General features: G+C 39.1%; 1 protein-coding gene across 4 annotated transcripts in view; it reads right to left on the bottom strand.

The window, feature by feature from the left end:
• Positions 1-992: 992 nt before the first annotated feature.
• The window catches only part of FAM171A1 (family with sequence similarity 171 member A1), a 91,410-nt gene continuing 76,486 nt past the window's right edge, over positions 993-15,916 (bottom strand). For 2 of the 4 annotated variants that reach the window (XM_049798489.1, XM_049798490.1), the window contains exons 5-7: positions 8,406-8,522; positions 5,857-5,971; positions 993-5,189 (exon numbers count right to left, since the gene is read on the bottom strand). In XM_049798489.1, the coding sequence (XP_049654446.1) occupies positions 3,488-5,189; positions 5,857-5,971; positions 8,406-8,522 (1,934 nt within the window). In that variant the 3' untranslated portion in view covers positions 993-3,487. The remainder of the gene's footprint in view (positions 5,190-5,856; positions 5,972-8,405; positions 8,523-15,916) is intronic. The other 2 variants (XM_049798488.1, XM_049798487.1) reach the window with 1 other exon arrangement.

Below are 15,916 nucleotides of genomic sequence, written 5' to 3' on the forward strand. Positions count from 1 at the left end.
CAGCACCACGATTTTGTATATTTGTGTAACGTGTTAGATTGCAAATGCTCTGACGTAAGAACCATTTTCCGCCTGTATTTGTAGACGGTTTAGCATGCTGGTACCCTGACAAAGCACTTAAATCAAGTAATAAAAGGTCATTATCACAATAAGTCAAGGTGCTTTACAGATACTTTAATAAGCTTTGAGAAGCAAGTATTTCGGCAGGAACAAAGTGGGAGCTGGGGGACAACCATACAGTGAATGGACTCTTAATGAGTGTATTAACTCCCAACAGTCCTAACATTTCATAGGCCCTATGGTATAAATGGACTTTGGATAATATAACCTAAGATTTAAAAATTATCTTTACTCTCTCAGTCGTTATCCATTTGAAAATCCTGATTGCGGATACATTAATTGAAGACCTGTTCCTAGTATTTTTTTAAGTCCAACATATTTTCATTACTTTTGTAAGGTTTGTCATTACAATCTTTTGCATTTTTTCCCCATTAATACCTGCCATCAAAAAAATACAAAACCAACTGCTTCTCTAGGTTATCTTCTACATGGACTAAGATCACTTGGAGCTGCTGATGCCAAGACCTTTTCAAGTTGTACTTTGTTCTCTATGTTTTTTAAGCTTTATTGGTACTTGCTACACTGTGCAACTGCAAAATATAAGCAACAAAATTTCTTCATATTTTACTGAAGTATCTTCCTCAGTATGTTCACAAAAATTAAAACACAGAACTTGCTAATGGACTGTAAGATTAGGCAAAGTGTGTACAATGGACACACTCTAATCTCAATCTGTTATCTGATCTGTGTTACTCTGTTCCAATTTCATTTAACATGTGGCTCAGATGTGTTGGATATACTGAGAATTATATTCCACAAATTATATAGTCTGCAAAATCCAACTATTATATGGCTGGTGATATGACCGCAATTAAAAAAAAATGCTATTTTAAAGAAGATTTGCAAAATACCCACATTGTGTTTGTTCAAGTATATTTGCTGTATTAGGACCACAAATCATCAAACCTTCAAACTATGTGTTTTGAACATAAAACCAACACGATTAAAGAAACAAACCACTGCAATTTAATAGCAACAATCTCACTTTACAAGATAATAATGATGGAAACTTTGCAAAGGAATTTGAAAAAGAATGTAATTAAAAATGACAGATTTAAGACAACAGAAAGTTGAAAATTAAATAGCACAATAATTCTAGTACGTGGAAATTTTAACCAGAATGTTTACTTGATGCAGCATTGTGATTAATAAGTGACACTGTATTACCAGCACTTAGTGACATCTGATAAATACTATTCCTTTAAAGTAGCATTTTTCTGTTCAGTGATCTTGCACATACTGACAATAAGTAACCCAGATCCCAGAGCCAGTTCACATGCGGTCAGTAGCAAAATTTCTAAACAGAACAGGAAAGGACCTGGAACGCATGTGATGAGTAAAACATAACTTACTGCCAATATGGTGATTTCAATATTCAATGCACACCACAAATATTATTTTAGATTTCTTTCACAACATATACCACTTCCAAACATGGATCAAAGCAAAACAGAGGTGATGTGGCTTTGTGGATGGAGAGGAGCACTGGCCTGGGAACTAGGAAATCGGGATTCAGTTCCTGGCTTGCGCCCAGACTCCCAGGTAAGACATTCAGTAAAACAGAAATTACAACACTGGCCTCCTAAGAAAACCTTGAAATCTACTGAAAAAAAGAGCAATGAATCCGAGCCAGGGTTTATTATTAAAGATCAAATAGGAACTATATAACACTTTCTCTGATCACTTTAGAGATTGCATAATAATTAACTTTATTAAGCATGACTGATGCTAATGCTGCATAAAAATAATTGAGTGAAACATGATAAACTGAATGTGTACAAAGGATTCCACAAGACTGGAAGTCACATACTTTCCCTTCTTTGAACCCAATTCATGAAGAAGTGAGAAGTGTGCAATAAGTGTGAGTATCTGCAGAAATCTCAGAAAGGAAACTGGTCCCACAGGAAGCGTTACTCCACAGAGAATTTTGGTGATACCAGGATTTCATTTCCAAAGTCTTCAGTGATACTTAAGCGACTAGTTACATGTTTATCAAGAGAGGGAGGATGCTTTTCTGAAAAGGGGTCTAAATTTCAGTATTGACTGAAGTTCAGGAGAACTGCATAAGAAAGTGTGTTAGTAAGTCACACAAGCATAAATATGTAGAGCAAAACTGAAACCAAAGTATTTTTCTTATTAAATAACATAAAATACATGATGACCACCAACAGAGGAAAAAATCCACAAAGATATTTTTTGCAGTTTATTTTCAGTTATAATTTTTGGATAACCAAGCAGCTCTGTATGGAGAAAGCACAGAAGAGTCATTCTGGCACTTTTGGATAGTACATTTTTTTTTTTTTTTCATTCCAAAATTTTTCTAGACACATTCAGTCCATTTGCTCGGTCTATAGTCCATTTTATATGAGCATGATTAGCTCATATGATTCCAGAGGAAGCTAACAATATATACAGTCTATTCTTGGCTATTCTGGGCCCTTTAAAATGTCTTCTAAGTCTATCCTGGCTAAACAGAATCCACAATATACATGATAGCTACAGAATATACTGTATTGAAATGAGAAATGCTCAGCACAAAATGGGACTCTTGGCATGCAGCTTAAAATAAAAGGTAGAAGTTCAGAAGTTTATAAAATCCCAAATGGGGTCAATTAAAAGGAGTTACCAAAAGAAGGGACTGTTCATTGTTACTGTAAAAAAGGCACTTTGAGTAAATGGGACCAGAATTGAAGGAATCTTAGTCGACACAAAGTTCAGTTTGGTTTCATAAAAAGGCTTCAATGCTAAGGGATGCTACTCAAGTTTCCTGCAGTTTCACATTAAAATAAATTGCTGGGTAGTTTATAATAAAGGACAGAAAATGTTTACAACCAACTTGTAAAATTAAGAAAAGCATAGTATAAGCAAAATATTACTAAAAGCAGCAATGCATAGCCTTTCATTGAGATAATGCACAATTTTGGACACCATGTGTCAAACTCTTGTTTTTAAGATACTTTCAGTAGCATTATCAACATAAAATTGGCCTACAAAACAAAAGCTTTACCAGCTCCTATTCATAAGGAGATTGAGGTCATAAACCAACCAAAACAATTTGTCAGTATTTTCAACATCCTGGATGACCAATATCAAGTATATGGAATAACAATCACACTCTTTGTTCAGCTATCTCACTGGAGGCAGCCGTTAAATCAGAGGAATGATTTTAATTCTTTTCTAACATTTACACAGTAATGCATTTAAGTTCTTTCAAATGTTGCTCACCACAGTTTGTTTTTCTCTTTTCTCTCCACAAAAAAACCCCAAAACAAAACAAAAAAACAAACAAACAAAAAAATCAAGCACTTCCACAGAAAGAATATTTGGCAATTTTATACTCCACTGAATGGTGGATTTTCACAATAGCTCACTTCAGATTGAAAGTCATTAGTGGTCTTTCCTCTCGTTTCTGCCAAGGACTCTTCTTATCTTCACCTTGGTCATCTTCCTCATCCTCCTCATCCTCCTCCTCATCTTGAACCGATGTTGCGTGTTCAGGACTAGTTAATGGCTCTGGTTTGGTATCCACAGTTCTTGTTTCCTCCTGCAGGCTGGGCAGCTGCACACCGCTTCTCTTACTAGTGCCTTCTAGTAGGCATCGTAGAGCATTGTCCTCAGGGCTACAAACTGCTGTTCCACACTCGCTGCCACTTTGGTCCATATCATCCAAGTACACAAGCTGTGTGTAAGCTGTGCTATCTGAAACCTTCCGCTCTCTCTGCTGGTGCTCTTGCACTGGTGGGTGACCCTGTGGTGCAGACAGATGATCTCCTCTTCCCTTTCGGGCAGATTTTGGTTCATTCATGTCAACACCGGAGTCCAAACTGGCATCGTTACTCCCGTTCCTACCAGCTCTTTGGAGATCGATGTATGAATGTCTAACGTGAGCATTTGAACGTCCATCTAGAGAAACAAACCATGCTCGAGGATGAGGCAACGGCTTTCCACCTCCTAATTCCATCAAAGCCTTTTCTGTAAGAAGCTGCACTTCGCTATTCATTTGAGCCAGCGATGCATCATTAAGTGAGGCAGGAATGGAAATAGATTCAGACATGGAAGCATTTTGTTGACTCCACTCAGCTGCACCTGCATCTTGCAAATGTTGCTGAGATATTGCTTGGGATGCTAACTGTTGGGGTTGCAGCTGTTGTGGGGGGTGTGGAAAAAGCCGTGCATGAGGGTTAGGAAGCTCAGCCTGAAGTCTTTCTATATCAATCTGCTGGTCAGCTGGGACAACCAGCGGCTGGCTAACAAAAGGATGTTCTCCTGGCAATTTCATGTAATGACCTGGGATGACCAATGCAGGCAAAACTTTTCTGTAAACACTGTCATTGACTTGGTCAACAGAATTGCAGCAGATTAACTGACCTGGTCGAGGGAACGATGTAGGTCTTTCAAGGTGATCAACTGAACGAGACATCATACAATCAGTAGGTCTGCAGTCCAGCAGCTCTTTTTCAGGGGCTGAAGGTGTGGGGTATATTTGTTCCTGAATATTGTATTTACTTCCAGTAGCAATATGGTTCATAGATACTTGAATTTCTCTCTCTTGCTTTTCAAATAAAGGCTGAGACAGCATAGCATTGTAACTTCTCCTATACTCATCTTTGATAGGGGACTCATAGCCTTCAGCTGTTTCTGTAGATTTTCTTGTCTTTAAAGGAAAACTATCTGCTGATTTGTGGTAGTCTTTTCTTAGAGACCCACTGGGAGTCAGGTCATCCAAGGAAATTCTGCTCTTGTCTTTCTCCTTGTCAGAGAGCAGTTCCTCTCGGGAGCTAAACTCCTGGGAAGTACTGAATGAGTGTTTGAGCATAGGTGTATGCATATCTGCTTCTCCACTAGGCGATACCATCTCCATGTGGACAGCACTGATTAATTCCTTTGCACCTGAGTTTTCAGTGCGTCCATTGCTAGCAACGGATAACCCACCAGGAAATTCTGACTCGCGACGTGAAAATATTAAATTTATATGGGACATTGAGGTTGCTTGATCCTTCTTAGAAGTGTCCAGTGCTGTCGAAAGTTGCAGTTTCTTATGATGCTGACGTGGTCTTAAACACTTTCTTCTATAAAAGCCGGTAACAAAAGAAGTTACACATTTGTGACTGTTGTACACAGAAACAAGAGCAGCAAGTGTGCCTTAATGGGAGATTTTTAGGCAGTGATTAGTATTAGGGGAACTGAGCTTTTATTACATAACCTAACAATTAAAAGCTTATCCCAGCAGTGAAAATAAAATCAAAGAATAATGTCAATTGGGAAATATCTCAAGCACCAATTACAAATTTGAGCAAATGTCTGGAGGAGGCATATACAAAATCACTCATTAATATACACTTGCTAATAAAAGGTTAACATTTATTTTACTATAAGACTAATAGAAAGATCATTTGCAAATGCGTAGCAGGTACAGTGACAGAGATCTTGGACCTATGCCCATGTTTGATAGGAGGTTTTAGAACATCTTACAAGGAAAACACAGGTACAGGTGTGTGTGATTCATTCAACTACCATCCTACCAAAGGCAGGGATTGTATATGCCGCACATAACCAGGAAGATACGAAGGTTTATCTCACTGTTTCTTTCTTCTTCAAATGCTTGCTTGCTTTCCCCCCACTCTCCCTCCCCCCTCCCGAAGTAAAAATGTTTCAATACAAAAGCTTTTAATTTCATAAGCACAAACCCCCTCGTATTTCCAACATGAACTAAGTAACCAGGACAGTGAATCTTACCTGCAATAATACAAAAGCAGACACAGCAAGACTAGAAGTATGAGAGCCATCCCTCCTAAAATTGCCAAAAGAAACATTGTGTGATAGCTGGTAATGTCGTGTGTTACGACGGGACCTGGAAGGCCAGAAAAGAGAATTTAGACCTGTAATAACCCGCAAACAGGAAGAGGAACAACACTTAAACAAAGAGAGGGACATCTTCCCTTGTTATCAGGGTGCTAAGGGAGCAACACTGCCGCTCGTAGCCCTGGTGCCTATTGAGCAGACCATCTCTGGAGAAGGGAGCAAGTTGTGGAGAAAGCGTGTGCTGGTTTTCACGACTGCAAGTCCAAATAGATCATTCTGTGGAAAAGCAGTTAGTTTCAATAGGAGCATGCATCAGTGAATGCTGCCTTCCAGGCCCTGATGCTAACACAGTGCGCCAAAGCTTGCATCACTGGAGAAAAGCCATCACAGCATCTTCCAGCACTGTAGTCTATGTAGTAGCACTGTGGCCAACAACTTCTCTTTAACAACGTTTGCGGTGCTTTGTACTCAACAGTACATACAGTGCAGTACAGGATTCACTGGAAGATGTGTTGGTGCTCTGAAGTCTAGATCAAGCCAAGCCAAGCAGATCTTCAGTAGATTCAAAAACCAGGCCACTAGTGAAACAGTGTTGTAAGTCCAGGTTTCAGTAATGCTTAGTAAATGTTCTAACATACAAAGGAATGCACACATGTTGACAGCATGTGTAGTCCTGCCGGTTTGTAAAATCCTTATCATGATTTTGAAATAAAGGCCCGAATTTTCATCTGCAGGCAAGGAGGTACAGCACCAGCTGACAGAGTAACATGCATGTACTGTGAAGGACAGCAATCTTGGCCAACATTAAAGTTCTAGATCATGAGGTCTATAAAACCTCATCTGTGGATCTTGAGTGGTCTGCAGAGCCACTGCTAGGAATACAAAGCTCATTTTGGTCCATTTTTTGAGATAGGAAATCAAACAGATTCAATAAGGAGATAAAATAAGCAAAAAGACATTAAGCTCATTAAAAATAACATCAAGTATATTGCATTTGGGAAATCTAAATGTTTACACATTCTGTCCCGCCATTACCTTTACATAATTGATTGATACTATTGCTTCAGGACATTAAGAAAAAGAAGAGATAAATCACTTGAACTTTTCATGGAAATGTTGTTCCCATTGCAACAAAGTTTTAGGAACCCAGACCTAGCCCTCAGAAAGAAGGAAAAGTAAAATACAAGCAGAAATTCTGCCATACAAGTTAAACTGCAAGGACAAATAAGGCTTCTCCTGTTAGAGTTACAAGCCTTCTAACCTTAGAGTTACAGGCACAATTTTCAGGACTAGTGTAACTTCCTTGCAGTCTGGCACAGAGTTGTACCGGGAAATGTTTGACTCAGAGCAGTTGCTTTTTCTTAAAGCACAATTATTTTGTAAAATTCCATAAAATTCAGATCTGCACCTGCCTCTAAACTCTGTTCAGCAGTGAATCAGCTGAATATTCCAGCAGTTTTATTTAATATAACCTCAGAAAAAGAGCTTGCATATCATGAAACAACTTCATGGCATATACAAGCAGACTTTAAAAACAGGCTTCATGTTAGAGTTTGTTTTGTTGGTTAGATATAGTTTATTTAGCTTGCACAGCCAAGGCAAGAATGTTTTCATTTCTACTGCATTTGGGTTTTATCCAGAAAACCTAATAAAGAAAATCTGTAAGAGGACAATTTTTTTGTCTGATTGATTGGCTCTTCTATACACAGAGGTATCTCTGATTATTGGTGGCTGAAGAACTAATACTAAGAAATCTGAGGCAGCCACAGACAGAAAAAAGGAAGAGCAAGCTGCAACACTAATAATCTCCACAGGCACAGAAATATATATAATGCCTAGTTCAAAGTGATTTTCTACAGTTATGCCAAGAGACTTGCAGATGGCAACCTGTCAGCTCATCTACTAATGCCACTGTGCTAAAACACTTCTTAGAACTTCCACGCTAAATTATTCATGGTGTAAATTAAACAGTCAACAAGACTATGCAAAGCGTAAGTCAGGGCAAAATGGGCATCTTCAGCAAAAAAAAAAAAAAAGAAAAAAAAATTTACAATCAATTCATTAGTAGATGTCTAACCCAGGATGATGTTGGTCTTGGGTAAATCCATTTTTTTGGGAGTTTCTGTACAGAAACTTGACAGCATGTATTTTTCTACCTGCTGGAACACCAATACATTGATGTTGTACCTCCCCTCATTTTCTAGCAATGGCTCTGCCAGGCAGTGGTGACATAAATGCATCAAAGCAGGAACACTTCAAAAAGTTTCCCATTGAAAAGACTCCGAAGTTTTGAGCCCAAGGGTTGCCCCCCACAATCCCCAAAAGATTTTAGCCCTTTACTTTCAGATTTCTGTTTTCTAATAATCCATTATTGATCAAGCTGTGGCATCTCAGATGAGGTCATTCTGAAAAATATAAACATTATATATGAATAAATAGTTACGCAATGCTGCGAATATCAATAAAATTCAATTCCATCTTACCTGGGAGTGTAGGTGACATAGCTGCAACCCAGTAGCCCAGCTGAGGTGCAATATAAGTCCAAGTCAACTGATTTCCTTCTTGTTGTACAAGGCCCAAACTACTCTTCAGCCATGTCCCTGCAAACGCAAAGGTTGCAGGAAGGTATTACAGATGAATTCATACCTTCCTCTGCAAACAAGTGGAAAAGCAAGCAGTAACAAAACCTCAATATGCTGTAGGGGTTGTGCATGTATTGCTGGGAAGTGGGAGATCATGCCTTTTTGTTGCTGGCATTTGAGAGCTCCTGCAAGTAGTCATCCCTCTGGCCTTCTCAGAAGCTTTGTACAGAAAAAACATTTAAGAATAAATAAAACTAATAAATCTTCAAAAAGGGTTAAAGGAAATAATTATTGTCATATTAGATTCCCCTTCTTTGAAGAAGGATATTCCTTCTGAAGCTGATTATACATAGACAGTCCACTTAAAAACTCTATTTCAAGAGATATCACATCTCCCAGACCACATGTCAGTTCTGCACACCACCTTTCTGTTAGCTCTGGCTGTCAACTTCTAGAAGACTGAAGAGAATGCTTCCTCAAAATGTTGGTTTTCCTGTACAGAAAACAAGCTTAGGAATGTTACTGCCAATAAATGTAGAATTAAGTTGCACCATCACTTTGATTCAGCAATGTTAGTCATTCAGAATGTGTATACAACCAGGAATACTGTTTGGTAATGGATGATGAGTTTTTTAAAACATGTTTCTCAAAGGAAATGTAATAGATTTTTAGAATTATCAAATGATCATTTCAAAATATACAAGACTGACAATTTTAAAGCCATGTGTTCATATAACACTTAGGTAGTCCAGATTGACAATCTGCACTAGTTGAGAGCTGTTCTACTTTCAGAAGATAAATTTTGTTACAAGAATTGGGCTATGAAAAACCTTTACAACTGAATCAGCCGCATGCCTTTTTGTAATTCATAAGCCCCCTGATTCTGGGGCTGTAGGAGAAAAATTAGTTTCCGATATATTAAATGGCCAGTATGGATTGTAGACTGCTCCCATATTTTTCTCTTTTGAAAGGAACACAGAATTGCTGGCCTGGACAGTGAGAGCAGTCGCTGGGAAGCCACCCCTGGTGCCAAGCAGCAGTTCCCGAAGGTGCAATCCTGGCTTGGCATCTCCCATAGGTGCCGAAACAGAGGGCATGAACTCACTAAGGAGGTTCTTCGCACACGTTGGCGGCCACTACCAGTACGACTGATCTGTGTACAGAGAAGGGATAAACCCCTCTGCACTTCTGCAGCATAGCTCTATATTTCTGTGCAAAGGGCGCAGGACAGAATGCTGCATTTCCATTACTCAGCTTCAAATGCTCACTTTAAAGGCAAGCTGCTGCTTGTACTTGTGATTCCCTTTCCTTTAAATAGCCTCCTGCATGTAATTCCCCAAACGGTGCTTTTCATCAGACGTCACTCAAGACTAAGCATGAGCATTTGTGGATGACAGTCATCTGAACACTTAGCAGTGACAGCAGAACACACAGAAGAGATGCTGCTGGTGTTTTGGTCTTTTAATACCACTGAGATCCTGCTGATTTCCTCTGTGTTCCTTAGGTTATCCACCTGTGCAAACCCTGTACATGTGAGAATGGCTGTCCTGGTTTCGGCTGGGATAATTTTCTTTCTAGTAGCTGGTATAGTGCTATGTTTTGGGTTCAGTATGAGAAGAATGTTGATAACACACCGATGCTTTCAGTTGCTGCTAAGTAGTGTCTAGACTAAGTCAGGGATTTTTCAGCTTCTCATGCCCAGCCAGTGAGAAAGCTGGAGGGGCACAAGAAGTTGGGAGGGGACACAGCCAGGGCAGCTGACCCAAACTGGCCAAAGGGGTATTCCATACCATGTGATGTCATGCCCAGTATATAAACTGGGTGAACTTGGCCGGGAGGGGTGGATCACTGTTCAGGGACTAACTGGGCATGGGTTGGCGAGTGGTGAGCAATTGCACTGTGTATTGCTTGTTTTGTATATTCCAATTCTTTTATTATTACTATTGTCATTTTATTATCATCATTATTAGTTTTTTCCTTTCTGTTCTATTAAACTGTTCTTATCCCAACCCACGAGTTTTACCTTTTTCCTTCTGATTCTCTCCCCATCCCACTTGGCGGGGGGGGGGGAAGTGAGCAAGCAGCTGTGTGGTGCTTAGTTGCTGGCTGGGGTTAAACCACAACAATGGCTCTTCTGAGTATTTATTTCCTCGCTACTACTGATTTTTCCTATGTAAGTACACCCTTAAAGTCCACCATCTTTGGCTAATAAGAAACGCATCTGCATATAGTGAAAGGTTTAGAAAAATAAACATTTGAGAGAATTTCTAGATCTAGGTGACTATTATTGCCAAATAGCGACTCTGTATTTGCAACCAAACTGAATTGGTGGGCAACAGGGGAAAGGAATTACTGATGTAATTTTCGGTTTTCCAAGTATCATTTCTAGTCTGTAATAGGGTAGCAATAATCTGTTATTTCATAAAGAAAGTCACAAAAGACAAGTAATTTTGATTCACAGTACCAAAAGGACCAAAATCCGTGTACGCAGATTTGCACATATGGCATCCATAGTCATATCAGAACACCCTGATGTAGCCATTAGTTTACCTCTTTTAGGGAAACATTATCAGGAAGAACAGAATTTAATTGTCCACAGTTATGCGTGAAGTTTCTGGAAAAACCAGGAAAAGTAGATAATTTTCTCCATTAAGATGGCCATTATCCCTTCAGATTTTCTACCCATGCTTTTGGGAAGATGTCATACTAATAGCTCTGAACCACAAGGTGAAAAATATCCCATAGGGTCAAAACCTGCTTCTATCTTGTGCCTAAAATGCCATTTGATAAGAAAACTCCTGTAAGCTTGAACTTTGTCATTTTTTTCCTGCAAGGTTCTGACAATAAGAATATGCACCAACTATTCAAATATGCAACCACGTGAAACTAAACTTTAAGACTAAAATAGATATAGAAGTGCTGATTAAAAAAAAAAGAATGGAAGGACCTTGGTGATGAATTTATCATGCTTCCCATACTTCTCTTACCGTCTCTAAGCCCTTTAAATTCACACACAAGCAGAACACATACATATGTAATTTAGCAAAGTTCATTATCTTTGTAGTCTATTTTTATAGCTACCTCCTTAAGCAGAAGCTATTATTGATTTCCTCACTAGGGGGAACTTGTGTCCAGCTTGGCTTATTCACGTTACACTGCATTCTAATGAACACAGTCCTCCTAATGTCTCTTTAAAAACCTTTTGCTCAGTAATACTCTGCTTGCATAATACAGCAATCAAGAAGCTAACAGAGGCTGCACTCTTATCGCTGCGAGCAGAGCTCAGCTACCATCCTGCCAAACAAGCAGCAGCTCAGATTGCTCATATTTTAGCAACAAAAGGAATCCCTATATTTGCAATGGAAGAAAATAATAGTCTACTCCACAAGGTCAGTCAGGTTTCATGCTTGTCTTCTGCTCATTTAGGTCACCCATTTTTGCCAACCACTGGATACACTCAAGGAAATTTATCCATCTGTATAACACTAGGGAAAAATGTAATTCTCCCTCTCTCTGTTATGGACAGTTAAGAATTTCAAAAGTGTAACAGATATATCTGATATTGGCCATCTTTAAATAAGAGTGATGAAGCTTTTGTTGACCATACCCTACACATTAGTATGCGATGACAGCTAGAAAATAATTACTTTTTAAATGGCACTGTCCCAAGTTCCTTCATCAGGACAACACCAAGTGCGGGTTCCTGGGAACCATGGGTACAGAGTCTCGTCAGCTGCCTTTTTTAATACTTTCCTGGTCCAACACATCTGTGATAAACTCGCCTCTTATACTTCCACAATCTCTTACCAATAATCCACTAATAAAACAGAGGATCCTCCTGCATGATGAAAAGAATGAAGAACTCTATCCTTCACGACAGCAGTGGCAAAACAGGTTTGAGCGGAAACAGTTGAAACACAAAGTCCTGTATTGTTTCTTGTGTGATCAAATAGCTGAAAGCCAACATAGCATTACTGGAGGGAACTGATGTGCCTTCAGTATTCTGCAAACCCATCAGGGCGTTTCCAGGTGTCTCTCACATTTCATCCTTTATAGGTTCTAATATCTTGGTCGCTTTTCAACTACCATTAAACACCAAGCAGCGTTCTTGTAACTCCCTACATGCAATGCCTTGCTGTAATGACTAATGTTGGACCTTCTACCGAGCAAAACTCAATCGCACTGTACTTACTAGCTATGCTCCTAGCATTTCAAGCTGCCTTGAGTAAGCAAGAGTTCATTGCTGTGCAGCCTCGAGAATGAATTCCCTAACTCATCCCAGATTCTACCTTGCAGCAGGAAACAAGATGCTTTCCTGTTCTAAAAATGCAGCTAATTACCCTCTGTGTCCTCACATACTTGCAAGGGAGAAAACTGAGGGGCAGTAAGGAAAGAACAACTTCCATTTTTCTGTCCTTTCCTATCCAGTAGCCTGCAAATGGAGTAAGGGAAAGCAGCATTCATTTTTTTTCTGTTAAGGCAGGATTACAACTGCAGGAGAACTAAGCAGAAGCATTTAGGAGGGAAGAGAGGTCTTACCTCCCTGCACGGCTAACTGTTAGGATAATTTAATTTGTTATTCTCCAAATACCCTATAACATCTACTTCCTCCCCCTGCCCAAGTCAGCACAATCAACTAGCTTCACTGCTTATTAAGTTTTATACATGATGTGCAATAATTGTTAAGTAACAAGCAATACAGGATTATAAATAAAAAGCAGTACAAATAACTGGATGTAATGGAACTGATAATTTTTGTTCAAGACTGATTGTGTAGGTCCAAAGAAAACATGTCAATGCAACTTTGGAGCAGAAACAGCAAGTCCAGTATAGTTTGTAAGCACTGCATGATTTGGGCCAATTTGCCATTAATTCTTAAAGAGTGTCTGGTGCTTCACGGAAAACTTCTATATATAGAGACATTCTTGCTTATAGATCATTTTTACGTTTCTCTTCCTTCTTCCTCTATTACTGCTCCGTGAAGCCAACATGCTGATCCAGGATTCAAGTCAGGGGAGCTGTCTCCTGGCTCAAACTGATGGCAGGGGGAGAACCAAGAAGTTTCTTAACTCTTTCCTCACCAAAATTATATTTAGTGTTACTGACTTTTTGGAATAAATGGTGTCATTTAATAAATTTCTTCTTAAAAAGCTTATAAAACAGCTACCCAGCACTCTTTGTATATTTAACTTAAAAGCAAGGTAAGAGAGCTACCATCATTAACACTACAAAGAATATAAAAATGAGAGCACTTTAAAAGAAATACAAATCAAAAAACAATCAGATAAAGCTGAGCTCCATCTGGCTGCAAAAATACCCAAATATAAGAGACAAGTTGAAGAATCCAGCAGAGCAGGAAAAATAAATTCTGCTAGAGACTAGCATCTTAATACTTTGCAGTAACTGATTCTGATGAACACGCTTATTTAATCTCAGGCAGCTTTTAGGACTTGCCAATGGGGGCAAGAGGCAGTTATCATGAGTAAATTTAACAGCAAAAGTTTTGCAAGTTAAATCTCTGTTTCAACACACATTCTGCACTAAAAATGGCTTTTTGTAATTTAATTTAGTTTACTTCTAAATCAGATTGGAAAATGGCACTTTCAGCAAGGAGAGTGTCCGGATGGGCAGCTATTGCAGAAAAGCCATTAGAGAACAGCTACTCTAGACTATTTCCCTGCACAATCAGGTCACTGCACATGCGGCCAGTCTGCCCAGAAAAGAGACGTTCTATTGTCTTCAAAGACACTAACTATTCAATGTGACAGCTTGCTGGATCCAGGCAGCACGAATGGATGTGCTTTTGTGGTCTAGATGCACGATGCCTCTGAATAAGACATTACTTCCATATTTTAAAGCTAGACCTTATTATTTTAAATTAATCTGTAGTGAGATCCAGGGAATCGTACACCTCTCTGGCTCCCATGTGTGTGACCGTGCACGCTGACAATCCAGCGCTGCTCCAGCTCAAGCAAATGGCAAACTTCGTCCTGGTCTACGTGGGGCAGGACCGCACTTCCTTCGGGCAGGACTGCCACACCAGGCCGTCTGCCCTAGAGAGACGCGTGTGACTCCTGTTAAAGTCAAGAAGAAAGGAGAGAAATTCCCCTCTTGTGTGCTGGCTTCGAGGGGAGTTTGCACGCTGGCACCCCAGCACCGAACTCGGCTTTCTGGGAGGATGTATAGTACTGCTGACTTCAGGTTTACCTTCCCAAGCTGACCGTTTCAGAGCCTCCCAGATCGCTATTGCTGCAGGGACTTCTGCTGACTTTGATTGTGTATTCTTCCTATCACTGATCAAAACAGTTCTGGTAAATGACTGTCAGAGGAGTGTGCTGTAGCCAGCAGCTTCCCCTAAGGACAGTCATAAAGTCTAAATATTGCTAGTGTTTAAATATATGGTAGGTATGGTGGTTTTTTTCCTCAAATTACTTTCACATGTGAGCTTTCGGTAGGAAACTCTTCCATTGATCACATACTGTTTGCCTTTTTTTTTTTTTTTTTTTGCTTTCTTTTAACCAGCAAAAGGATCATCCAATCTCACTCAAGCAGGGAACCAAAACTGTGCTATTTACAGCATGAATTATTTCCATCCAATAGGTTTGACAAATAAGAGGATTTAATTAACCAGAGAGCAAATTAAGCATAATCCCATTATATGATTTTATTTTTATTCACAAGATTATCTTCCCTGGACAAAAGAGTTTTGGAAAGAAAAGAAAGATACTTTTAACTATACTACTTAATAGCATAGAGGTTTTAAATAAATATTCCTTAATGAGAAGTGCTTTTCTTTCAGCACAGATCTCTTCTGTGATGTCTACGATGTCTTGTACGATTGCCCTGCTTAGGCAGAGATTCACAGTTAAATGGAGATATACGTGTCAAAAGGAATGAGGCAGGTTGTTATCAGACAGAGTGTGGGACAGCAAAGGATATTCAAAACATACCAACAGTGTTTCTAGAAGTAATTGATTTAGACACTTCAAAAGGCAATGTTATGATGGAGAGTTAATCAAGGGCATGTTTGTGAAAATAACTTCCTAAAGCATGTTCTGACATACATAAATTGTAGCTTTTCATTCTACCAGCTGAAAGCTGCTTATCAGATTTCTTCTTCCAAACAAAAATCACCTCTAATCTGCATCAGCATGGGAAGTTTTACTACAAAAGGATGGGGTTTTTGCTTTTACTTTTCTTCATTTTCTAAAAAGCTAAAAGCCACTGAAATTGGAAGTTGAAAAATTCCTTCTTGAATATTGGTAGAGATTACTCTCCTGCTTGCCCTCCCCCCAATACACTTGGGTTTAAAAATTCATAGTATTTAAGTTAATGTTACAATTTTGTTTTTTGAGTTGCTAGGCAACATCAAAAAATAAACGTCCCTGCTCTGAGCGCATACCTTCATTATT

This window comes from Accipiter gentilis, chromosome 4, assembly GCF_929443795.1.
Source record: "Accipiter gentilis chromosome 4, bAccGen1.1, whole genome shotgun sequence".
In the NCBI taxonomy this organism is placed as follows: Eukaryota; Metazoa; Chordata; class Aves; order Accipitriformes; family Accipitridae; genus Astur; species Astur gentilis.